The 27175-nt window shown below is 39.8% G+C and overlaps 1 protein-coding gene across 1 annotated transcript in view; it reads right to left on the reverse strand.

Annotated features, from left to right (window-relative positions):
• astn1 (astrotactin 1) overlaps positions 1-12589 on the reverse strand; it is a 419969-nt gene extending 407380 nt beyond the window's left edge. Inside the window, exons 1-2 of the mRNA XM_037788021.1 lie at positions 12462-12589; positions 8784-9239 (exon numbers count right to left, since the gene is read on the reverse strand). Coding sequence (XP_037643949.1) covers positions 8784-9102 — 319 coding nt within the window. The 5' untranslated portion in view covers positions 9103-9239; positions 12462-12589. The remainder of the gene's footprint in view (positions 1-8783; positions 9240-12461) is intronic.
• Positions 12590-27175: the final 14586 nt, after the last annotated feature.

The following is a 27175-nucleotide window of genomic DNA, read 5'->3' on the forward strand; positions in this document are numbered from 1 at the left end:
GAAAAGTACTGAAGTGTTAAATGAACAGATTTGAACTGAAAGAACAGAATTTCATCTTCCATTTGCACGCTAAGCTTTCAACGTTATAATAGGAGTTTAGGTCGTAATTCAAAAAAGTGGATGTATTTTAAAATGATCTCTAACAACAAATTAAAATCACTGACTTAATCCTCTGTCTTCATTCATTGTGAACAGAGTCTAGGCAAGAGCTGCTGTCAGCGGCAAGATTAAAAAAAAAAGAATAGTGTTGTCAGAAATGGAACCTTATACAATTAAACAAATTCATACTTTTTCATTTTTAGAGGCATAAAGAGGTTAAACTATCCAATAATAATCCAAAACACATCATTTTGTGTAGAAGAAATTTTAATATATTCTGGTTCCTAACCCGTTAATCACCGAAGGTTGGAAATGCTGCCAGTTTGAACGTGGGAAGAAATTCAATATTCAAACTGCAATGACCTGTTTGAATTGAAAATATACAGCCTGTTAGTGCAACAGAGCATTTGTCTTAGAATTCAGCTTGACCTATTGACCTACCAGTTAACAAAGCTGATCAATAAAAAATAGAGGAGGACATCGTGCGGGCCGTGCTGATTGGATAATCACGACAGGGAAGCATCTAAGAAGCACTCATCTGTACAACCTTGTCTTGACTGCCTACTTTTACATTTTACCCTCGCCAGAAGCTTGTGAAAACTGGAACAAAACTGGAGCTACGATAATCAATCTCACAACAACAACGAGCTCACTTGTTTGACACCACACGGTAAAAATATAAAGACTACACTGAAGGGTAAAACACTCTCTCTTCACTTTTGATGTTGGGAATATGTTTTATTCTTTTGATATTTTAGATTTGTTTCCAGTGATATATTAATGAGCTTATATGGTGACTTTGCTGTTGTAAACATTACTGTTGCTGCTCTAGAAACAACATTTAGCCTTCTTATATTCAAAATATTCAATTCCAATCCGGTTCTGAGTTCAAAGACAACCAGGCTGACATAAGTATAGCTAATATGCACACTTCATTATTTGTATATTTATCGCAAAGTCATATCGTCATCGCTATATTGAACGATGTTATCGTGCACACCTATTACCATGTTACCCATGGATTAACCCACAGCTATTTGGGGATTATTCACAGGATTGTCAATGACATTCACACTGCATACCAACACTAACAAGGTGACACAACATGCAGGTCTAGAAGTCCTCTCAGCTGTGCTGTAGGCTGAAAATGTGAACACTGCACTCAGGACTCAAAAGGTGGCATGTGGAGTAGAAGCGCCGGTGGAGTTTAAAGCCATGCAGTGTGAAAAACTTTCTCTGGAATGGATCTGAATTGTAGCAGCCAAATGATTGTTCCAGGAACTAGCTGATTTGAATGGGAGGCAGTTAAGGGCTGACTACCTTCCAAGCCTTCCGGCCCAGATGTGCAAATCACTGCCAGAGCAAATACAGCTCGAGTCTGTCCCAGAGGGCGACTTTATTACCTCACCTCCCGCACAATTTATGGCACAACACCAAAAGGGTAAATTTCTAATAACGCGGCCGGGCTTCTCTGACACTAACGAGTGGCTGCAGTCCTGCAGCTGAAAATTTACTGTCAGTCACAGAATCTCCCCCTTTTCAAATTGCTTCTTAGCTGCTTCACAGAGAAGCAATTTGGCGAGAAAAATGAGACCCACTGCAAAAAGGTGGGAAAAAATGTGGAATTTAAATTGCAACCCCAACCCACCACGCACACATGCAGGCACATTTAAAACCAGATATACTCTTTAAATTATGTTACTTCAAAGAGGTTGATGGGCAAAGGAAAATAAAAGAATCTCAGCAGGCCTCATAACAAGATTCCCTTTTTCTGCACCCAAAATACAGCTTTATGGTCCCGCCTTTAACTAGAACATTGAGACCATCCCCTAAAAGTTTCTGATCTCTGTCTCTCTGAGGTCTTCAAACACTCAGATAATTACTGTGGGGATAGCTCAGGATGAGGTGTCCTGATGAGACACGGATGAGGACGGGGGGACTCTGCTGCCGGTGAGAGGGGTACTGTGTGATAAGCTATAGTGCTGTATATCAAACTGATTGAAGTGGTCAGGATCTTAAGTCAAAGTCTGCATAAAGTGATGCTCCGTCTTTTTACTATCAAACAGTCCTCGCCTGTAGAGTTGAAAGGAGGCTGAATTTCTGTCAGTTACACAAGAAAGTATTAAAATGTCCACAGAAACTTCTGAAATCACCCCTTAAAGCATTTACTTCTGCACTTCCCATGAATATTCTCCATCCTGTATGTTCCAAACACTGATATTTTGCTCCAAAATATGACTGAATACACAAACAAAGCAGTAAACATTATGTTTGCGTAGCATATGTATACTAAGCATATGGTTGGACAATGAAGCGAATTGTGCTGCAGCTTTTCGAGAGCTTTCTATGGATGTTTTGATACCTTTTGCCACCTGTTACAATTGGAATGCAAACTATGTAAATGCTGCTCCAACATAACTACAAAAACTATGTGCACATGAAGGAACATTAAGGCAGGGACGAAGCACTTTGAGCACATTATGGTTAAGTTCTATGTTTTTATTGACTGACGGATCTGTTGCAGAGTGTCGGGAGCAATAAACAGCCCGTTGGAAGGAAGACTGTGTTGTCTTGCTCTACTCAGGTAATGCTTTTAGTTTCCTTAGGACACAATGACATAAAAAAAACAAAATCTTCCCTCATTTGCAACTACTTCTTCAATGAGCACATATGCTTAATTGACTGCAACCCACCGCCTTACACATAAAACAAAACAGTTTGATTAAGCCATCAAGTTGATGTTGGAAATGATCCCTGAGCAGTTAGCTACAATTCAGGAGGTGTTTGTTTTCGGTCAAAATCAGAACCAAGCTTTTGAAATCATTTATGTGAAATTGCCTCTTAGTCCTGGTATATTTGCCCCGTGCCCAGTCCGGCAAGTGGGTCAGAAATGTACTTGCCCAAAGTTGCATATTTTAACTGAATATCGGTCAATAATGATCGGCGGCCGATCAATTAAGGCGTCCCTAATAAAGATTGCGTAATTGCATGAGGCATTTCACTTGCCTGAACACAGAATTTACCTGCCCCGGGCAAGTGGGCAAGCATTAATGTCGAGCCCTCGCTCACTCTTTAGCTACTTCCATCATCAGCTCTGGAAAAAAATATGCATTTGATTGTTTTTTACCACTTGCCCCGATCACGCAAGTGAGTTTCTTGATTTATTAGCCCAACGTGGCATTTTACTTGCCCTGGGCAATCGGGCAATCCTTGAGGGGCGGATGAGTCCTTCGCTACCGATTGGTTAGGGCAAAGCAAACAAAACAGCCTATGATTTACTTAAGAACCATAGTGATCCAAAACAGGGGGCTGGATTGTCTGAAGTCTGGAAGTCTGATTGTATAGAAGTCTATGAGAAAATGAGCCTACTTTTCACTTGATTTATTACCTCAGTAAACATTGTAAAAATGAGTTTATAGTCTCAATCGCTAGTTTCAAGTCTTCTTCAATACAGCATGATGTTCATTTAGTAAATGATGGTCCCATTTAGAGTCAAATACACCATAAAGCAGGGGATGCTTTAGGGCGTGGCTACCTTGTGATTGACAGGTCGCTACCACTGCGTTGTCCAGTCTAAGAATTGTCTGGGTATTCGTCCTTCAATTTTAACCCTGTCACAGTGTGTGACTGCTAAAGATGAAATACCAAGATGGCGACGGCCAAAATGCCAAACTCGAGGCTTCAAAACGGCCGTCCACAAACCAATGGGTGACGTCACGGTGACTACGTCCACTTGTTATATACAGTCTATGGTGAACACTCAGACACACAGATGCCAGGACCTGGCATAATGTCCCATACACCATGTATACTGGTAAAGGGACATACAAATACACTGAGAAGAACCATATACTACATTAATAACAAGGCAGACTCAAGTGTGAGGCGACGACAACTGGATCCTCAACAGCAGCTAGAAAGAGTTTAGCGCTTACACAAACAGCATTCAGCAGGCATCTTATCAGAGCGGTCCTGAAACACTGGTTTAAATGTAATTACTGCTTGTTATCGATACAGCCGCACAATGTTAACGTAAATTGATTTGTTTCCCGAGAACACATATATACAAAAAGAGAAAGTTCTGGTTTGTAATTCAAAGCTGCCATCCCTTATTTCACAAAAGAGGTTTTGTTAAACAGAAAAGGAAATCAAGGGACAAACAAAAGAAATATAAACAAACAAAAAGGCTGCAGCTGCTCGGGAAGAAGCAACGCTACTTGCTCCGCGAATGTGGAATTGTGTCGGGCTCCCCGGTGTGAATTTTCATTAAAAAGTTTTCCGTCCCGGAGTAGAACGCTACGTAAGGAAATGTCAGACACAAATTCAGACTCATTAATATGCAACGCCTGTCCTGAGAGATCCGTAGCGCTGTGCGTTAGCCTCAGCTTATTTCCCTCCACTCCATAATGAATTAACTGTTGTCTAAATCAGCCCTTTAAATGAACTATTCAAACTATTCAAACATCTCACCGCGGTCTCATGGCGTAAACACTCAATAATACTGCAAACATCATTTAGGGAGCATCATAGGACTATTCCCAAAATCCACATCTGTTAATTAAAACAGACACAAAAATAAATATATATAATATATACTGCAGTACTTTCTGAAGTACTGACAAATACAACTGAATGTGACAGTGGCAAATAAGTAATTCATGTTTGCAAGACATGTAATAAGTGATACTTCTCCAGTGTCTACTCCTGGATACTTCTGCCAGGACCTTCTCTGTTGAACCTCCCTTTCTTACGTTTAAGGCTGACCGTTTCTCCTGTCTAGGGCTTGGTATTGAACCTCTATACTTTTGGATTACCAAAGTAAATGTGTGCAGCATCTAGGGTTGCATTAATTGTTTTTTTAATGATTTTTTTCAATGCTGAATAACTTATTTCCAAGAAACTTATGAGCAAATCTCTGGTAAACACAAGATTTAAAGAGGTGCTTTTCTGTAATTCTTTGTGGAGAAACTCAGCTTTACAGATCTGTTGATTAAATTAACTAATGGATTATTCAACAAAATTGTAGGAGTGTTAAACCCTTTCCTAGCATACAGCGAGCGAGCAAACTCTGGCGAATGGAGCGCGGAAAAAGGTCCATATATATTAATTTAATTAATTCATAATCTAAGCTCAGATGCTACCAAATCTGCTATTAAATCTCTCATCTCTCTCCCTCATTAGCAAAGACCAGGGTAGAAAAAGGTTAAAGTGACAAACATTGCCGGCAGCAGGTCATAGCAGCTGCTGCTAATTAATGTTCATACTTAAAACAGGCCAGAATGAAACTAGTCTTTTGTCACATCGTCGTCTTATTGGGCATATTTTTGATAAATGAAAAATGGGTGAAAACTAAGGCATCCAAAAAATATTTGCTTTAGTATCAGTACAAACTCAAGTATCACATATTAGATACTGAAAGCTTTCAAACGATACCCAGTCCTACTTGTGTCTCACGAGGGTGATGATTCATAACAATTTTCAGTTTTCTGTACATAACACTTCAGATGGTCTGATGAACTGTCAACAACAACTAGCTCACGAGATCAGTTCCTTGAACTGTAGGCTAGAAATGCTGTCAAGTTGAGTCCAAATGCAATTAGAATAAAATCACCCTCTTTTTAAAAGCATATAAGTAGAGAAACATTCAGTAACATTGCAACTTTCTCCTCTGTGGGACTAATAAAGGATTATCTCATCTTATCTTAACATGATTCAAATTGAAATGTGTTTCTGTTTATCGCCATCAAACAGGTCTGAAGTGTTTAGGTTGAAAAGTTTTAGAATACAAATAGTTCCAATGGCATCTAAGAGTACAAATGGCAGTAGCATATGTTTAATCGGTGTTACGATTAGCCTATGAGGGGGTCAATGGAAAACTTTCTCCCCTGTAAGGGGTCCCTAGTCGCAAAAAGTTTGGAAACCCCTGGTCTAATGGTCTAAGGGATGAAGATACTGGATGTGTGATCATTTCAAATCCAGCCAGAGAGCCTTTTTTTGCACATAACACTTCTTTCTCTCACCTTTCTTGTTTCCAATGAGTCTTTTACTATGTGCTGACAAAGGTAAAAGGAAATGATGCTGATAGTTACCTGATTAGTGATATCTTGAAGTCTATATGTATGGTTGGGCATGCTGTATTTCTCTTGATTTTTAACTGTAGCCTATTTCTTCACAACACAGTGCAAAATTGCATATTATGTACATCTGGCACAAATAAAAAAGGCACCACAGAGAGAAAACTACAATATCCATGTAAAATGCATGTATGAAAAGACAATTCAAACAGGCAACTGCTTTGAAAAGTGACAACAAAGAGACACAGGCGGATGAAACGGCTCAGTAGATTTAACAATCAAAAACACACGCGTTCACATACCTGCTGTGCTTTGTAGCTGACTTGGGCCAATAGAATACTAAAAAATAAATGTACATTTGGGCCCAGAGCCACCGGTAACAACACTAAATCCTCACACAGACATCCAAAGACACACAGTTGACAAAACTGGGCATATATATGATAAAAATTACAAGCATAATATTCAAATCAAGCACAATTATGGCACCGAATCTTAAGTTCTAGCAAACTTATCAAGGAGTCAAAGGTCTTTAGTTGCACAGTTAAGAACAGGAATCCTTCCTCTTGCCCTTGAAGTGGGTAGATTTAAAAAACATCCAGGAGGACAACAGGCTGTGTGAAGTATGTGAGTTCGGAGAAGTTGAAAATGAATCACATTTTCTTTTGTATTGTCCATACTATTATGAGTTAAGAACTTCTATTTTAAAGGTCCCATATTGTAAATAGCAAGATTTTCATGGCTTTTATGTTATAAAGCAGGTTTAAGTGCTTTATAAGTACTGTGAAAGTATTGAAAGGCTCACACCACAGAAAAATACACACAGTCCATATTCAGAAACTGTGTCTTTGAAACAAGCTGTCAGGATTTCTCTCCTTTTGTGATGTCACAAATGAGACCATAGATATAAAACAGTTTTATATCTAGACCATTTCACAGTTTTAAACATAAATATTCTAAATGTGTCCCAGTTTATTTCCTGTTGCAGTGTATGTGAATGACATCAGCTGACAGGAAGTAAACATATACCCAAAGCTGTTGCTTAACAACGCAATTCCGTTGCAATTCTGTGAAAATGCACTGAAACGGAGCGTTTCAGACAGAGGGTAAATACAGGCATATTCAGGCAGACAGTATGAGGAAAATAAGGGGGTTTATGAAGATTAAAGCATGTAAATATGTTCTAGTAGAAACACAAAATACAAGTATGTATCTGAAAATGAACAAAATATGTGACCTTTAAATTAAATAAAAAAAAAATTAAAAAAAATTTGTTTCTCAAGCTTGGAAAAAACGTCAGGATGGTTTAATTGTTTAGTATTATTTGTAAAGTATACTGTTACCTTGGTTTCTGACTTTGTCTTTTCTTTATTTTATAAATAATGGTCTCTTATAAACCCATTTTGGCTGGGCATATTATTTATGCCTGACACAATAATAATAAATCAAATCATGTTATATTGCAAACCACACAGAGCCACACAGTGCTGACAGCAGCAGCAGAGGCCATTCAGCACCATGGACAGCGGACAGATAACTTCCACAATGCAAACTTTTTGCCACCTTCTTCTGCCAAACTCCCTGTTATAAAACATAGCTTAACGTCCAGTTGAAGTGGACTTAGTTTGGTCTAAACTTCCTCAACTTAATGCTTATAAGTTGGCTACTTTTGTCAGGATGGTTTATTTGTTCAGTATTATTTGTAATTTATATTGCTACTCTGGTTTCTGCCTTTGTCTTTCCTTGATTTTCTAAATAATGATGTCTTATAATAATAAAATAAAATCATGCTATATTGCAAAACCACTCAGAGCCACTTATTGTGACAGCAGCAGAGGCCATTCAGCACCATGGACAGCGGCCAGATAACTTCCACAATGCAAACTTTTAGCCACCTTCTTCTGCCAAACTCCCTGTTATAAAACATATCCAGCTTAATACCCAGCTGAAGTGGACTTAGTTTGGTCTAAACTTCTTTAAAATTTGCTTTTATAAAAGCCTGAAAACTAACAACAGAGCCAGAACTATCAGGTTTGTAATTAATTACAAAACATGCTCGACACTGAAAACACAAAGTGACCACATAACAAAAGAAAAACATCACTGCAAAAGTTGCACTAAAGTGACAGTAGTTTGGTTGCACACCTGCTAGTTTGTTGTCTAGCTTAGCAGAGTAGTTTCCAACACATGCAGCTCACCGAGCCACGTGTGTTAAGCTTTAACGTTAAGGAGGATAAATACAGTGTGATGCATGACAGAGACGCTCCTCTTATAATATATATGCATTAATAGCTATTAATTGAAGAAGAGAGAATACAATTTTCCTAGCATAAACATGCTATGAGGCCTATTCTTTTGCAATAAGATTTATCTCACTATAATAGCTTCAATAGCAGGCAATAAACTAATAACCAACCACTGGCTGTGGCATATTAAACGCAGCTAATAGCATTCATTTAGAGCCTATAATGTTTTTTTAAAAGCAGTGATAACATAATATGAAGCCAGGCCTATAAGCTAATAGATGCTCCGGTGTAATAATAATAATAAAGAGTGAATGGAGGGTTTTAATCTGCTCAGTTTGGCGGTTTAATGAACCAAACCTCTCACCTAAGACGAAGAAAGGCAGCTCGGTGTTCTCCAGGTCGTCCACCACCACCACGTCTCCGGGGAAGTCGTTCCTGACGGAGAAGAGCAGCTTGGGCTCGGAGGCCGACGGACTGTGCATGATGCTCAGGTCGTTCTCCCGCAGAAACGGCAGCGCAGACACGGTGACGCTCTTCATCTTACACTCGGTGTCCTGGCCCGGGTCGTCGTCTCCGTGCAGACCGAGGACGGTTGGTGTTAGGACGGCCAGGAGGAACCAGGAGAGCCCCGGTAACAGCAGCAGCAGCAGCGGTAGTCTCGGCTCCATGTTGATGCTCGACATCTCCACAGCTCCGTTTCCTCTCTCTCGCCTCCTCCTCCTCGGTGTGTTTCTTTCTCTCTCTCTCTCTCTCTGGCTGCTCGGAGGAGAGAAGCAGTGAGTGTGAGGGGCGGTGTGTGTGATGCACCGGCGGGCTCTCGCTGTGTGGTAAACAAACGCTCCTTGTTGCTCACATATGATCAATCACATGCTTTTTTTTTTTTGCAACATTGACTGTTTGAATGCTGTTGACCCTTTTTACTGTAATTGATCGATAAACTGTCCAAATGGCTCTAATGGCTATGGGCATAGATTACCAACATGACCCAGAATGCCCTACATGACAACTATTAGGACTTTAAGAACTTTAAACATGCACTATCTACCTTTAAACATGCACTATTTACCTTTTTAAAATGCACTATCTGCCTTTAAACATGCACTATCTACCTTTAAACATGCACTATTTACCTTTTTAAAATGCACTATCTGCCTTTAAACATGCACTATCTGCCTTTAAACACGCACTATCTGCCTTTAAACACGCACTATCTACCTTTAAACATGCACTATCTACCTTTAAACATGCACTATCTACCTTTAAACATGCACTATTTACCTTTTTAAAATGCACTATCTGCCTTTAAACATGCACTATCTACCTTTAAACATGCACTATTTACCTTTTTAAAATGCACTATCTGCCTTTAAACATGCACTATCTACCTTAAACACGCACTATCTGCCTTTAAACATGCACTATCTGCCTTTAAACACGCACTATCTGCCTTTAAACACGCACTATCTGCCTTTAAACACGCACTATCTGCCTTTAAACATGCACTATCTACGTTTAAACATGCACTATCTGCCTTTAAACATGCACTATCTATGTTTAAACATGCACTATCTGCCTTTTAAACATGCACTATCTGCCTTTAAACATGCACAATCTGCCTTTAAACATGCACAATCTGCCTTTAAACATGCACAATCTGCCTTTAAACATGCACTATCTGCCTTTTAACATGCACTATCTACCTTTAAACACGCACTATCTGCCTTTAAACACGCACTATCTATGTTTAAACACGCACTATCTACCTTTAAACACACACTATCTACCTTTAAACATGCACTATCTGCCTTTAAACACGCACTATCTACCTTTAAACATGCACTATCTGTCTTTAAACACGCACTATCTGCCTTTAAACATGCACTATCTACCTTTAAACATGCACTATCTGTCTTTAAACATGCACTATCTGCCTTTAAACATGCACTATCTGTCTTTAAACATGCACTATCTACCTTTAAACATGCACTATCTTCCTTTAAACATGCACTATCTACGTTTAAACATGCACTATCTATGTTTAAACATGCACTATCTGCCTTTAAACATGCACTATCTACGTTTAAACATGCACTATCTGCCTTTAAACATGCACTATCTACGTTTAAACATGCACTATCTGCCTTTAAACATGCACTATCTATGTTTAAACATGCACTATCTGCCTTTTAAACATGCACTATCTGCCTTTAAACATGCACAATCTGCCTTTAAACATGCACAATCTGCCTTTAAACATGCACAATCTGCCTTTAAACATGCACTATCTGCCTTTTAACATGCACTATCTACCTTTAAACATGCACTATCTGCCTTTAAACATGCACTATCTACCTTTAAACATGCACTATCTACCTTTAAACACGCACTATCTGCCTTTAAACACGCACTATCTATGTTTAAACACGCACTATCTACCTTTAAACACGCACTATCTACCTTTAAACATGCACTATCTACCTTTAAACACGCACTATCTACCTTTAAACATGTACTATCTACCTTTAAACACGCACTATCTACCTTTAAACATGCACTATCTGCCTTTAAACCTGCACTATCTACCTTTAAACATGCACTATCTGCCTTTAAACATGCACTATCTACCTTTAAACATGCACTATCTGCAACCATCTTGGACTCTAACCACTGGCGCACTTTACACTTACTTTACACTATACATCCTATATACCACTTTATAGACTGCACATATGTACATACTACATTTATTTATTGCACATACTACATTTATTTATTGACGGACTGCACACACTATGTTCACCCATTAGCCTTCTTTTATATCTCTATTATTGTTTTTATAATTGTTGTATATCTTTACCTCTCCTGTGTTTCACTCTGTTTGCTGATGTTTGCTGATGTTGCTGCTTTGACACCTGAATTTCCCTCCGGGGATTAGTAAAGGTTCATCTTATCTTATCTCATCTTATGTGTGGCTCCCATCAGTAAAAGCATCATCATGTCTAATTCAATTGTACACACTCATACACATTTGCATATCATCTCCATAGCAACACCAACTGAGCATCTTTAGTAGTTTGCCTGACCTCTGGGATTGGGTGGACACTCGACTGGGTGAATGCATAATTGCCTAATTGATGTGGGGATAGATGCTCATTCTGAATGTAAAACACGCACTGTCAGTGTTTAGTGCCACTGCAGCACAAAGAAAGGGCAGATGATTTTGAATTGGCACTTGACAACTTTAAAGGAGACGTTGTAGGCAAGAGTCCATGCAAAAAAGATGGATTTTTTTGTTTTAAAGTTAATGACATAGACTTAAAGTTTCAGTAGGCAGAATGTTTTTGGCATCATTGGGCAAAATAATCCATAATAACCTTTCAGCATGTTGTAGTACAAGTGTTCTGAGAGATAACTACATTTCTGCACCTCATCATCGCTCTGTTTTCAGGCTTTAAAAAATCTAGCCAGTGATGGGAGACTTTGGCCAATCACACGTCATTTCGGAGAGAGAGCGTTCCTATTGGCTGTGGTCTGGCTGGTGGGCGGTGCTTGGTATTTCCTCAACTGATCTCAACATGGCTGCCATTTTATGAGAGAAATAGGCATTACAGTAACAGAATATAGATTCATATTTGATCAGCACTGCCTACTAGTTTGACCATTTGATCGGAGTTTGCGAGTGATTGACAGCTGCTCAGAGACGGCAAGGCTCCAGCTCGGCTCTGATTGGTTATTTTCCTCCGGTCTGTGAAATCTTGCAGATGCAGTTAGGAGCACCAGAGGACACAGAGGCACATGATTTTTTTCAGATTATTCAGACTGTCTCATGCACTACTGTCAGGATAAAGTGACCGTTTTATAACAATAACTTTTTTTTAAAATCATATTTGCTCCAATTCTACCCACTGCTGCGTTAATGACAGAGACTTAATTCCCAAGATGTTCAACAAAAGCCAATTAAAACTGAAGAAAAAGCAACCAAGCAGCTTGTTGTGAATATTTGTCAAAAATTTGGTCTCTTAAAAAATAAATAAAAACTTACATGAAAAGGCCACTGATGCACTATTTAAATCGGGTTGTACTCAGGCATGTTAAGGAGTCCAATGTCCAGGCAAGATCCACGTTTAGGTTGATTTGAATTTCCAGTTCAAGAGCAAACAATACATCCATCATGCTGCCTCTCTTGCTCTGTTAATGTCTCTTCCTGATGCATCACCTGACCATTGACACACCTGCTACCGTCATCATTTCACCTAACAGGTGCCTGGTCTGGTGCCTAGTGCCCCTAGTGTCTATACAAATAAATACAAATTGAACAAAAATATTATTGAAATTATCTAATGAAATAGCTCAGACACAGCTAAATCTCACAGCACAGGGCCGGCTCTAGGCATGATTACAATTTGGAGCCCCCCAGCCCTGTAAACTGCAACACGCATCAGACATCACAATGGTTTTAAGACAAAAATTACGATTTTTATTTTCATAAATAACTGTATTTATTATAATATAAATCAACAGTTAGTCCCTGATATGTGAAGTGTTTAGACAGTTTCACTACAATTTGCACTTTTATTGGAGTGTGAGAAAGAGAGTTACAGGAGTGAAACATTTATTTCTTTCTCTCTTTATTTATTTGTTCATTTGTTACCTCAATGCAGAAAATGTAAAAGGGCGCCCACTGGAATTTTTTTTTTTTTTTATTATTTTAACTTTGGCGCCTTAGCCAATCACCTACAGTATATGGCGTATACCTAAGCTGGCTCTGTCTCAGCAAGCTGCCACGAGTATTCTGTACAACCCATCATCTGCTTAGCGAAGCACATGCTGAGCTAGACAGACACCAAATTTTGGAAGAACACCTGATATTATTTATATATATAGATACAGGATTTTAGCCTTGAACATTTAATACGTTTTAAATTACTTTGAGTTTTAAATGTGGTCTAATTTCCCTTACTCTCCTCAGTGTCAAGTGTCTGTCTTTTGTTCTGTGAATTGTGTTGCCACTTTGCCAAAGACTCTTGAAGTAAAATGTATACAGAATGTAAGATCATCCTGTTTATATAAAGGTCAACCAGAAATAAAGAAACAATTATCAAGTCCATATTTTATTCTCTTCACTAAGTGAGTTTTGTTACAGATTTAACCTCAGCCGTGCAAACCCGGATGAGTCTTTTGAGTTCAGAGAAATATCTGGCCCTCCTCCAGGATAGAAAAATGGTGTTGAATGTAATAACAGTTGTAGCAACTGATCCCCACAGAGGAATATGAGCAAGACCTGGCAGGACTGGCTCTGTTCATGATATGCTATCTTCCCATTTCCAGAAATAAATGATGCAAATGAACAGAGACAGAACATAAACTACAACAACATAAAATACAGTTCACATCCAGAGTGCAGTGTTTTTTTCTCTCCTTTAGTTCCACTCAGGAAGCAAAAGATCTACAAATGAGCCAAACCGGGCCTCATGCATCTTGGTGGTAAGCTCTCGTGCATCGACATACTGTCAGAATTTTTTATTTGTGGTCAGAATTGATGGTGGCTGAATGGAACATGCAATCATCTACGCTGTATTAAAAAGAGCTGGATGGGATTGCTACGGATGAAGTCGAGTCACATACAGATATTGCTGGATGTAAAGCTGAGCTTCATGATCATGTTTATTGCTCAATGTCGTGTCCCTGTTGTGACTCATGTTCTTATTGGTTTGAGCATTTAAACACCCTGCAGCAACACCCACAGCTGAAATCATGCAATGTTCATGTGATGTCATATAGGAAGATGTTAACTCCATGCTTCTGATGTACCATCCCTGTCAGCTTTCAAGTTGTATAATTATCATTACCTTGAAGTTTTGCTCCATACACCTAGACATGGATTAAAATCTGCAGTGGGTAGAATTAGAGCAAATGGGATTCAAAAATATTATTTTTTATTAAACGGTCATTATATCCTGACAGTAGTGCATGAGACAGGTGAAAGAAATCATGTGCCTCTGTGTCCTTCAGTGTCCTCCGGTGTCAAACTTTCTTATTTTACAGCTAAACAGTACACTACAAGATGTTTCTGAAAACATTTTACACAAGAAATAGGCATTACAGTAACAGAATATTGATTCATATTTGATCAACACTGCCTAGTTTTACCGTTTGATCAGAGTTCGCGAGTGATTAACAGCTGCCTCCGTTGAATGAACAGCCAATAGGAATGCTCTCTCTTTGAAATGACCTGTGAAGTCATTTTTTAAGGCCTGAAAATAGAGCCATGAGGAAGTGCAGAAGTCTCCTGGGTGAAAGTCCTGTGTTTGTTTGACCCATCCATTCACCCCGACCTCCTCCCTATGTGATTAGAAATGTCTTTGTGATACGTCAAAAAAACAAATGTAATCCAGGAGAAAATACGTTTCCCTTGAAATGTAACTCACGATGCAGTTTCGTTGTATGGGAACGTCATTTTTAGGAGACCAGGTTGTCCCATTACATTTACTCATTTGATCCATTGTTAATATTGACTATTGATTGGTGCAAATTTAAGAACTTCAGTCAAACTGCGCTTTCCAGGTAGCAAAAAGCAATTATGCTTTTATGTTGACTGTATTCACTATATATATATACCATATTTCTTTACAGTGCATTTTTTTACAAGAAGACTGACAACAAACAAATCCAGAGCAGAACTCCATTGAAATTGCACTGAGACTAAAATTTGCAGAGGGCTTTCAGACTCTAAATCCCTCGACTGTTTTGTTGACCAGACAATTGCCAGTTGGATTTGGATGCAAAGCCGTAGGAAAAGAAGATTGTGTTTTCTGTGTCACCACTGTCCATCCATTTAATATTTAAGCAGCTCTGTGGTCTCCTATTAACCGCCATTTCTCTCTCTTTTGCTCCTCATCAGAAACTGTTTTTAAAGTCCAAAATAGGGCAGTGTTTGGGATCCAAGCCAAAAAAAGAGCGAGACGGGGAAGTGGATTGGCCTCGGACACCCGCAGTGAAATATTAAAAAGTTAACAGTGATTGAAGAGAATAAGTGGAGCAAACAGAGCCCAGACTATCACACATTCATTATTGATGGTGGACTGGTGGATCCTAAAGTTACTGGTGAAGGAAATTCATCAGTATTCAAATAAGATCAAGCGTACTTATAAAGTTTTTGCTTCTGGGTGTATTTGCCCTTTTTTTTTTACTATCAGGCTTCTATGCTGTTGGACAGTCCAGAAGAAATAAGTGACAGCAAAGATAAGGACAGAGTGAAACTTTTCTGGTACATTGCCTTAGGGCCCAAGAGAAACTTTTAAATGATCATTTGGAAGATTTTCACAGTGTCAGCATCAGCTGAAATGTTATGTCTCTGTACAGTTTAAAGGATACGGTTGGCGATGTTGTATGTTTTTCTTCATGTCAACAAATCCCATAAAAAGACCAAGACTAAATATGATTAGATCCTACTACGAGTATGGTCCCAATATTCAAAGCCTGATATGTCTTATTCTCCCATACCATAGAGCTCCAGAGTCCAAAATCTATTACAAACACTTCAGTGAGCCTCAGTGTTGCACTGGGTGACATGTTCCTTTATTACCACCAGTGCATTGCCTGTTTGAGACGTGGCTGTTCGGAGTGGGCAGATTGCTTGGCCCCAAGAAGCGCTGCTTGCAGCATTGTTGAGAAACGCTCAACGCTGGGTGACTCCAGGGAAGTGAAGAAGAGTTTGTTTTTAATGTTAGTATATCCAGCATCCAGCAGCGAAAGTGAAAAGCCCTGGACAGGTCGTCAGACTATCACAGGGCTGACACATAGAGAAAGACAACCATCCACTCTCACATTCATACCAACGGGCAATTTAGAGTCAACAATGAACCTAACCTGCATGTGTTTGGACTGTGGGACAAAGCTGGAGAACCCGGAGAAAACCCATGCTAACACAGCGACGACATGCAAACTCCACACTGAAGGGCCCCAAGCCGGGTTTGAACCTCATCATGTGTCACTCTCTGGATCAAATAGGCTACGGACTGAGTAAGGAAAGGCTGGGGAATTGGGAAATCATTGAGGACGGGGTTAAAGCATTGTTGGTTTTAGTCTTCCCATGGAATTTGTCAGAAAATACAGAATGATGCCAGCCTTACCCTTTAATTTGTTTATTTATAACGGGCAGTAAGGTGGCTTTGTTTTTGTACAAACAGTCCTTCAACCACAGGGCTCAGGTTCAAGCCCCGGTGTCGCCAAGCATCCGCCCCTCCGCAACGTCCTTGAATCTTCACCTGCACTGTTCCGCACCTCACAGGGACCTCTGATCTCTCTGTCAGGGCTGCAGAGAACATTCCCGTAGATTTATCCCTAAATATCCTTTTCTCGCTCCCTAATTACTTTACAGGTATTTAGCACACATTTAGCCTTAAGACTGCATTTAACAACGCACCAGAAACGTCCTTAATTCAGTGAGAACGACTGTAACGTCAGCTCTTGCTGTGGAATTGGAAACGTGTCTCGTCGATGTATTATACAGTGATAAACAGAGAAAATGAGTGACTCTAGTCTGGATTATGCAGAGTCCCTGTGTTTATGATTAAAGGCAAGAGGAAAAGACTTGAAGGGAGAATGACTAAATAGGTTTCTGTGAATTTGTGTGTGTGTGCAGAGAAACCAGAGAATGGATGTATATGCGCAAAGAGATTGTGTGCACACTGCAAGCCAGGCAGAGATGAAATTCCGATAGATTCTCTCGCATGAGTTCTGGGTCGCTGCTGATAATCAAAAGCGGTGGAAAAGGGAGGATAGGGGAAGGGGGAGGAGGGGGGGAGAGAAGAAAGACAGTCAGTGAAAGTTAGGAGATGGAGAGAGAGAGAGAGAGAGAGAGAGGGAGGGAGGGGAAGAAGAGAGCACATACATCAGGCGCTGTGACTAGCAGGTGCAGCGATGGCGGGGAGGTTCAGACCGAGGGCCTGATCAAGAGAAAGATCTCACTGTTTAATCTCGAGACTCTTCCCGTTGCCAGACTAGCAAAGCTCTGGCCCTGCTGTATGGCTTGTTCTGTGATCAGGAGCAAACAGATTCATCTTTTCAGCTCGCTCGCCCCTCAGCCTCTGCGTGGGCTGCAAAGTTGATTACAGCCCAGAAAAAGGCCTTTGTCATCATGCTGTTGGAGCTCCAATAACTGGTTCAAATCATCCTGCAGCGGTTACAGTTACAGCCTCTTCAACTGCTCAGCGCGTGATATAAACGGGCCACTTCAGACAAACCGGGCTAGATTATGCAGAGCCTTTTAACCCACTGCTGGAGGACTGTAATGGCCTGAAATTGTTGGTTACATGATCCCCTGCATGCATGTTTGTGTACTGAGAGCTCAGCGGATGGAGGGTGAAGTGACTGGATGAAAGCAGCAGCGTGTTCCCTGAATGGCGGTCTGTCTCCAGGCGCGTTTATGTGTTGACGCACATCGTATACATCTGTTAAAAATAATAAGAATAAAACACATAATTTTCATCAGAGAGAGCTAAATCTGTAGCTTACCTATGGATTTATAACAATATACACTTTACTCCAATTTCTCTACAATCCTCTGCAGTCATGCATGCTTCTACTGAAGTTCACCGCAATCAGAAGCAATGTCTGAAAATTGCCTCTATCATAAAAACTGTTAGATGTTGGATGTTACAAATTGTTTGACTGTCACTGAGATAAAGTGCAATCTTCTTCAGTCTTCCGAATGGGGGAAAAAAAACAACATGGTCTCACCAAATGGCGTATGAATAACACAGTAATTTTTAAGTTATTTTTCAATTCAATAAAATGTTTTGAGTGCAATAACAACGCCTTTGCTGCTTTTGGCGTATCATGCGTACACCAGTATGTAATGACTGCAATGTAAACGCATCCGCGTAAATATGATGCGACTGGAGCTAGTGACGTAGAATAAAAGTGAGAGAGACTGCGTACAGTGGGCAAGAGGGGAGGTGTATGGGTCCAACAAACACAGGGCTTTCAACCAGGAGACCGATGTTCATGTCCCAAAGTGTTGTTGTCAAATAAAAATATACTTTTTTTTTTGTTACTGTTGTTGTCTGTTTAGTGGTTTATATGTCGTTAAGGTGGCCAGCCTATTCACACCTTTTTTTCGTTTTGTTTTTTATTATTATTATTATTTATATGTATCTATTTATTTATATTTAGTTTCTTTATGAAATATGATTTGACTAAGATTATGATTATTATTAGTATTATCACTTTTCTTATCCTTCATTGGCTATTAATTTGAAAAAGAATAAAAACAAAGTAAATTTAGTCCTCCGAAAAGGGGGGGTGGTGGCGGGCCAAAAAAAAATATAAATATAAATATACTTAAGGTACCAAAAGTAAAAGTACTCTTTATGTGGAATAATGTATATTAAGTTTGGATTACAATCATTGATGCATTAATGTGTCGCTTAAATCATCAAGCTGGTGAAGGTTGGGCTAATTTTAACTACTTTATCTGTTGATCTAAATCTGCAAGGTGACTAAAGTCATTAAAGAAATATAGTTGAGTAGTAGTAAATTACAAGTAAGTAAAGTACAAGTCCCACACAATTGTACTCTGCTTGTGTACATACCTTTGGATATCTTGAGCGACTACCAACCCAGAAACTGTGAAATAAGACGACCCAGTCAGTTTCTTGTGGGCTGCCGAGATCAGAAACATGGGATTCAACAAGCCAAAATACAAGTATGAACCTGAAAATGAGCATGATATGTGCCCTTTAACTACAGTATTTGACCACTGAATAAAGAAAAAGCCCATAGCAATATGACTATATATTTATGAAGCAAGTGAATAAAGTAATAGTCAGAAAAGAATCCTGTACGTCAAGAAAATGCCCCAAAAATAAAACTGCCAGCTTTTTGTTCTTAACAGTGAACCCAGAGCCTTCGTGATGTAGGAATTAGCCTGTAGTCAGCAGATCTTTCAAAATTAGGTTTGAATGTGACACTGCAGATGAGCAAAGTTATTGCTGCGCTCTGCACTTTTGTGAAAGCACTGAATCAGTGGAGCTGGTTGAACGCGAGACACAGGGCCTGCGTCTGCTGAACAGTGAGGCTGCTTGTGTTTCACTAAATGGACGTCTCCCATCAACAGCGCTAACAAGGACAGGCGAGCATTGTGTGCATCTCAAACATGAAAGACACCATTCACACGTTAGCTTAATGCTATCACTTCCACTTCCAATGTGTCATTTAGTCATTTTTTTGTATACATACTGTAAGTCATATGCAGTGTCAGCTGAGCTCAAATCTTCCAACCAACCAATGCCTGCAGAGTGAGCAATTGCCATGGTAACCGGAGACTGGTTGACTAGAGAAATTACCATAAGAAATAGATACTGTGTAAACCCCTGGCTAGGGAAATATTTGGATAGCTTTTCTTCACAATGAGACACTTGAAGTATTCATGCAGAGGAGCACTCGCAGCCTCAGTCAGCACCGCTGCTGCAGCCGCTGCCGATCCTGTTACAGTGTCATCGTAAAGCTTCTTCCATCATGAATCCTTCTTTGTAATAGCATCACTATGCATTGAATGAGCCCGTAGTGAAAATGAACTTGAAAGGTGAACCGCTAGCACCTGGCAGGAGACGCTTTATCACTCTGAGGTATGTTTTTGGTGAGCCATGCCAGGCCTGGATGTGTATTATAGGATTAAACAAAGCGATTATAGTAAACCTACTGCGACTTACTGCATCAGTAGCTGCATGTGTAGTGCAAAAAATGACAATTCATGAAAGCAATAATATGTTATTTTTAGGGCTGTCGATCGATTCAAATATTTGCATGATTGTCCATAGTTTATCGTGATTTTTTATCGTGACATTTTTTATCTGTTCAAAATGTACCTTAAAGGGAGATTTGTCAAGTATTTAATACTCTTATCAACATGGGAGTGGGCAAATATGCTGCTTTATGCAAATGTATGTATATATTTATTATTGGAAATCAATTAATAACACAAAACAATGACAAATATTGTCCAGAAACCCTCACAGGTACTGCATTTAGCAAAAACAATATGCTCAAATCATAACATGGCAAACTGCAGCCCAACAGGCAACAACAGCTGTCAGTGTGTCAGTGTGCTGACTTGACTATGTTTTGCCCCAAACTGCATGTGATTATCATAAAGTAGGCATGTCTGTAAAGGGGGGACTTGTGGGTACCCATAGAACCCATTTACATTCACAAATCTTGAGGTCAGAGGTCGAGGGACGCCTTTGGAAATGGACATGCCAGTTTTTCCTCTCCAAAATGTAACGTAAGTTTGGAGCGTTATTCAGCCTCCTTCCTGTCAAGCTAGTATGACATGACACCAATGGATTCCTTTGGTTTTCTAGTTTCATATGATGCCGGTATCTTCACTCTAGCTTTCAAACTGAGTCCGCTACATCCTAAAAATAGGAAGTTGCAAGTTACGTTAATAAATTAAAGAAATTAGTGGCGTTAAAACAAATTTGTGTTAACGCGTTACAAACAGTAGCGTTTTCTGTTACCTTAGAATGAGCCGTTTATATCTACATACGTAGCGGGTCCACTTTTCACGGAGCCGGCCGCCATGTTTCTACAGTAGCCCAGAACAGACAAACCAAACTCTTGCTCTTGATAGGGCCATTCATGTTTTCACGTTGGTCACCGTAACTCTCCTACACACTTGGCACACAAGAGTTGCAATCTGCAACCTCACCACTAGATGCTACCAAATCATACACACTGTCCCTTTAAGTTATTATTTATTTATTTATTTGTTTAAAGTACTTTGTAGGAAGATGGTGTTTTGTAGAAGCCTATTTTTTGTACTAGTTTCAATAAATCTTGTCATTTTAACCAATTGCTTACTTAATTGGCAGTTTTCATTTTTGATACTAGTACATTTTTCAGGATTAAACAATATTTTGGTGGGTTGTAAAGTTTTTTTTTCTTTTTTAGTTTATCCTGTCTGCCACTTGTGATGACCCCACAGTTGAAGCAGTGTACACGAAGGTCACCAAGTATGGCGCCAGTGAAGTGATATCCGCTATGCCACCAGATGACAGCATGACAAGTTCATGTACCACGGTTCAACATGACTGATAATGATCTGACTCACAGCACAGCTGAACAAGACAAATGTATCCACTAGAGCTTTAGCAGCAGAAAATGCCATTTGCTCTTCGCTGAAAACATCTGGCTGAGACAAGAAAAGGTCACTTGAAAAAAGCTAATTCCATACTTGAAAGGAGGATGTCTTACATGCAAAGCCTTTGTCATTTAGGGAGACAAAACTGCAAAAAAATGCATTTAAGCACGCCAAACAAAGCCGTTTGAAAGATTAATGAAGATGACATGAGCTCAAGACCGAAATGGAAACAAACCCAGAGCACAGTATTGTGTCAGAGGCTTCACAATACAGCGGAGAACAAAGAAGTCATTTCATGCTCTGGCCAAACACTCAGGATCCAGAACCGGAGAAATAACAACGCTGCAAAGTGTTCAAGAAGTCTGCCGTGGTCAGATTCCCTCTCATAGCTAAAATTAGACCTCCGGCTCCTCTGTCAAGCAACATAGATCACCTCCAAGGACGTCCCACCCCCGTCATCCTAACTTATGCATCCATGTTGGGGGCAGCGGCAGTGATGCTCCCAGCTCCTGTGCTGGTGTACATTTCCAGTGGAACCAGACTTTGATGAAGACATGAGCAGGAAGCAGGGGCTATTTTATTTCTGAGCAGCATTCTACACCTGCAGAAAACAATGAAAATCACTGTTTTATTGTGGGCACAGAATCAAAATAACCTCAGAGAATGTTTTTTGATTATCAGAAATGATGATAGAAGTTAACCGGAGAGCAGTAATCCTCATACAACAGTTTATATGATATCTCACGAAAAGTTATTCATCATTTTTCGTGCGTTTTCCTACAAATGTCCAGCAACACGTGTCAATTTCTGCTCGTAATATGCATTCAGTCTTTTTAAAATAAACTTTGTCTTCACAGGAAACAACTTGGTGAGGTTTAGGCAACAAAACTACTTGGTTAGGTTTAGGAAAAGATTTTGGTTTGGCTTAAAATAACTACGGAAGGGGCGTAACTTCATTTCGGAAGTTACGTGACAAAGAAATCAAATCCAGTGCAAATCCAGTGGAAAATCCAGTGTTTTTTCACCCACCCATCCACCTACGCCTACGTGGCGTTTGTCGTTCTTTATACTTCCTTGTTCACTATTACGTGGATTACATATGCATTGACTTTTTGGGATATACAGTGCATTACTTTACATAGGTATAGCTACGAATGGTGTATGAGAACAGCCTGCACATATACAATCAAGCCAGGGGGACAAAAGACACCTCCCCCCAAATCCTCTGTGGGGGACAGAGTGTGCAGAGGGCTATTGATGAAATGTAAATTTCTGACACTGACTGATTTGAACAGTAGTTTAGGACAACATCTAGGGAGCACAGGTTGAGCACTTTCGTACAAAGTGAAGATTTGTTCAGCTGATCATTGTGACATCATCTAATAGTCAGAGACCAGTTCGGACCAGGGGTGAGATCATCTGAACGTCTGATGTCCTCTACTTTTTAATGTCCTCTTCTTAAGTTAGAGAATATTAAAAGTTTTCATGACTTTCAGACGAAGTTGCAACACTGACTTTATTGTTTCGCCCTCTTCACTGTGTTCACATGTGTTAAAGTTCTAAGACGAATATACTTATACACGAATACTACTTCAGTTCTCTAGAGCTCCCTGAGCTCCTTGCTGTTTTTTCTGTACTTAGCTGTTTACTCTCCCTGGCATTTAGTTGACAGGATTGTACATCATTAAATTCAATAAAGAGTTATTGAAGAGGGGGGGGGGGGGGGGGGGGGTCATTAGCTAACAGAACAAAAAGTTCACGCAGTTTATTCAACAGATGTGTGTCATCGACTCCTGTCTCCTAACTGTCTGCCATCCATTCCTCTTTTATAGAGCAATTTTACTTCAACAGAGGGGGTCAAATAAAAGTTGATGGTGCAGCGCGGCTAATAAGCTACAAAAGCCTCCTCCGTTTTAGACTCTCTGGCTCTCTGTTCTGTAGGAGGTCATTACCATCAAGACAGCTCGTTATTGCTCAATCAATCACCAACGTTGAGTTTAATGTGAAAAATTTACTTTCTATTAATTCTCTTCTCTGATTAGTTTATACTGGATTGTTGTGTGAGGAGGGAGCCAAGTATGAAAGCAAAGCTCTTGGTTTCTCCATTCCAACCCTCCACCTATGGTCAAGAGCTTTGGGTAGTGATAGAAAGACTGTGAGTGTGTGGGTACAAACAACCACAATTAGTTTAATTCCTGAGGCGACTGAGCTCTGACTGAGAGTTTAGACTGAAAACAGAGCCATGGGCTGCGTTGGTGGAGGCTGTTTCAGGTACCGGTGGGATAATAGAATATGATCAGGAAAGGCTGCTTGACCTTGCGTTTTTTAATATAGCAACTGTTACTTACATCTATACAGATATTAAATATTTTTACCTGTGAATGTGCTTTAACTTGAAGCAGTTACAGTCAATATTTTAGTATAAATGTGCCAAATGACAATGTGAAAACAATTGGACAATGTGAAAGAAGTCGCTCATAGTGATGAATTATCATATGAATCTGCAGCTTCCTTCGGCTTTACAGTAAGCTGCAGCAACCCAGTCGGCAGAAACAATGTTGGCCGTTTCTGCAAAACATGGAATATGTTGAATGTCAACGCTTCTGAACCAAAAATATATTTCATAAATACGTTTCATATCAGCCTCATATCACGCTTGCAGAAACGCACAATGCCACGTAGTTAATGTTGTGAAACGATTGGTTGGGTTTAGGCAACAAAACTACTTGGTCAAGGTTAGAAAAAGATCATGGTTTGTCTTAAAATAGTAACATAACGTAACAACGAACACAGATGCACGAACAATGTAATGTTATAGTGTTACAACGCAACGTAAAGACGTAATGTAACATAACAATGTAACATAACAATGTAATGGAACAACGGAACTACCGTAAATAAATAACAACAGCCCTTAGTCTTACATAATGTTACGTGACAAGCACAATCTCAATGTTACTTTTGGTTTGACACGAGACACGAGGAATGGTCTCCTGGGTAAATGGCCTGTGTTTGTGTGATCCAGCCCCCATAAGGGCGGCTTGATATACCAGCTCACTTGCTCTGCGTGTCGCACGTCGTAATACGTCACTTGCTCTGTCCGAATGCGAAAATGTCCACATTGTTTAGCTGTTCTATCTGCAACTTTAGCAAAACTAAATGAATGGCTTAAGGAGTAGCGTCAAGAGCTTGGACTGCCAGAAGGAGCTTGAATTGAAGTAACCAGCTGATGTTTTGGTGGGTTTTTGGTGTCTGATTGGGATTCCCCCTGAATGCTTCTCTGTAGAGGTATTCTGAGTGCATCCAATTGGGGAAAGTCCCTGAGTCAGACCTAGAACACACCTTGGGATCCCTCAGAAAGAAAGGCTGTCGGAAAAATGGGCTTTCGCTCCAATGGCCCATTTTTTGGACTAGTGGGGTTTCGGAATAATGGGCCATTGAACAATGGCATGGGAAACGAGACATTTGGGCTATTTTGCTTATCTTGTTACCACCACGTCTTGGACCAGGATAAACCGGCAAAAAAATAGATAGACAGACGTTTTAAGCTGAATTCACCAGAGGCATTGTCAAACCTGACTGTAGCACTGTCTTGTGTATTAAATGAACACAGTGTTTCCTGACTCAAGTATCTGCTTCAATTATAAAAAAAAAAAAATCGATACTTGGGATCCTTCAGCTGTGCTTCCTATCCAGTTTGGGCACACACAATGAAGTGATATTCTATTTTGACAGCTTGCTTGACCTTTTGTTTGCTTTTGGTTTTATTTGAATTATATTTCATTTGCATATGACTTTTGTTGCTGTGGTAACAAGTAACTGTACCACCTCCACATTGCCCACAATAACACGTTTTAATAACATTGAGCAAATGACAGTTTGTTTGACATTCAGCAAAAGTCCTCTTTGTACTATAAATAGTGTATATTGTAGACTGAAATTATAATCATACTGTATACCATAAATTATGGTATACAGAAGAATAATACTGACTGGATGTATCCTCATGCTGCTGTCTCCCACATATCTGAATACATTTACCGCCGTTTGCTGCCTTTTCATGAAGAACTGGTGTCCTCACATGACTCTGTGATTATAACACCAAAGCTTCAAGCTTTGTAAGCTTTTTTTTTTCATTTGCCAAACAAAATGTATTGTTCCTTACTTATTAAAGGGGATTTAGATATTAAAAGAGAAGGACTTTCATCAGGATAAATGAAGAAGACAGATGAAAAGGAGTCCTCGTTGGACTCACACAGCCGGCTCTCTATACGGCGCTAATTTGATTTCCAACCCTAAAACCACTGACTGCTGTGCAAATATACAGTTGGTAATCCCGCTCTCTTGTATTTGTCAGAAAGCTTTGATCTGACAGGCCAATTAAATGTGTTTTGTATTCTTTATAGATATCTACAATGCACGGTACAGTCGACTTATCCCCTCCATCGTTCAGTCACCAACAAGTACGTCTTTGCGACTTCTTATTGGAATCGCACCTCGTGCTTTGTTGCTCAGGTAGTCGGTGTAATGAGCGGCGACGATCCGGATCATAGTTGAGAGTGAGCCTGATACATTTTTTAAACAAATTCTAGTGATGGATAATTTGTGAAGCCCATTGATAATTCATCGGCACATGTATAATGAGGCTTCGTCGACCGGAATAATACGATATCACCATGGTGCATGTGGGGTTGTATGTGTGTGTGTGGGGGAGCGGGAGAGGGTAGATGGCAAACTGAGTACCTGAGGGCTCCGTGGAGGAGACACAGTTTCTGTATCTCTCCCTCAGCCGACAACTGCTGGCAAACACGCTACAAGGTTTGAGATGTACTTGAGCTGCCGTACCGTACAAGGTCGTTTTTCGTGCCACAACTTGAAAATGCAAAACGAAGCGCGGGGAAAAGGAAATGAGGCACCTGGAGACTCTACCTCCTGTGTGTGTTCGACGGTGATTGCTGGAGAAAACGGGATTGTAATTAGCCTCTCGACAAACATGATTCACAGTCTCAAGATTGTGTTCAGAGAGTCAGAATTTGGCACTCAGATGCAGCAGATTAACATGATTTCAGCCAATGCTGACTTCTTTTCATCAGCACAGTAGGGAGGGCTTACTATTATACCTCAGCTGTAATGCAAGGATAGGTAATCTTGCCAAAGCACGCTTTGTTTCCAGATAAACACAAATTACTTCAACTTAAACCTGCAGTAGGTAGAATGTTTTTGGAACCATTGGGCAAAAATTCCACAATAACCTCTCAGCATATTGTAATTCAAGTGTTCTGAGAGATAACATGACTGCTGCACCTCCTCATCGCTCTGTTTTCTAGCTTTAGAAAATCTAGCTTGTGACTGTAAACTTTGGTCAGCCGATCATTTCAGAGAGAGAGCGTTCCTATTTTCTCCGGTCTGTGAAATCTTGCAGATGCCATTAGGAGCACCGGAGGACAAGAAGGAACATGATTTTTTTTTCAGATTATCTGGCACATGCACTACTGTCAGGATACGTTTTATAAAAAAAACATTTTGTGATCATATTTGCTCCACTGCTGCTTTAAAGAGCAGCTTAAAAGCAATAAAAAAAAGTTTTTGCTGACCTCCGGTTAGGACTGGGC

This window comes from Sebastes umbrosus, chromosome 12, assembly GCF_015220745.1.
Source record: "Sebastes umbrosus isolate fSebUmb1 chromosome 12, fSebUmb1.pri, whole genome shotgun sequence".
Taxonomy (NCBI): Eukaryota; Metazoa; Chordata; class Actinopteri; order Perciformes; family Sebastidae; genus Sebastes; species Sebastes umbrosus.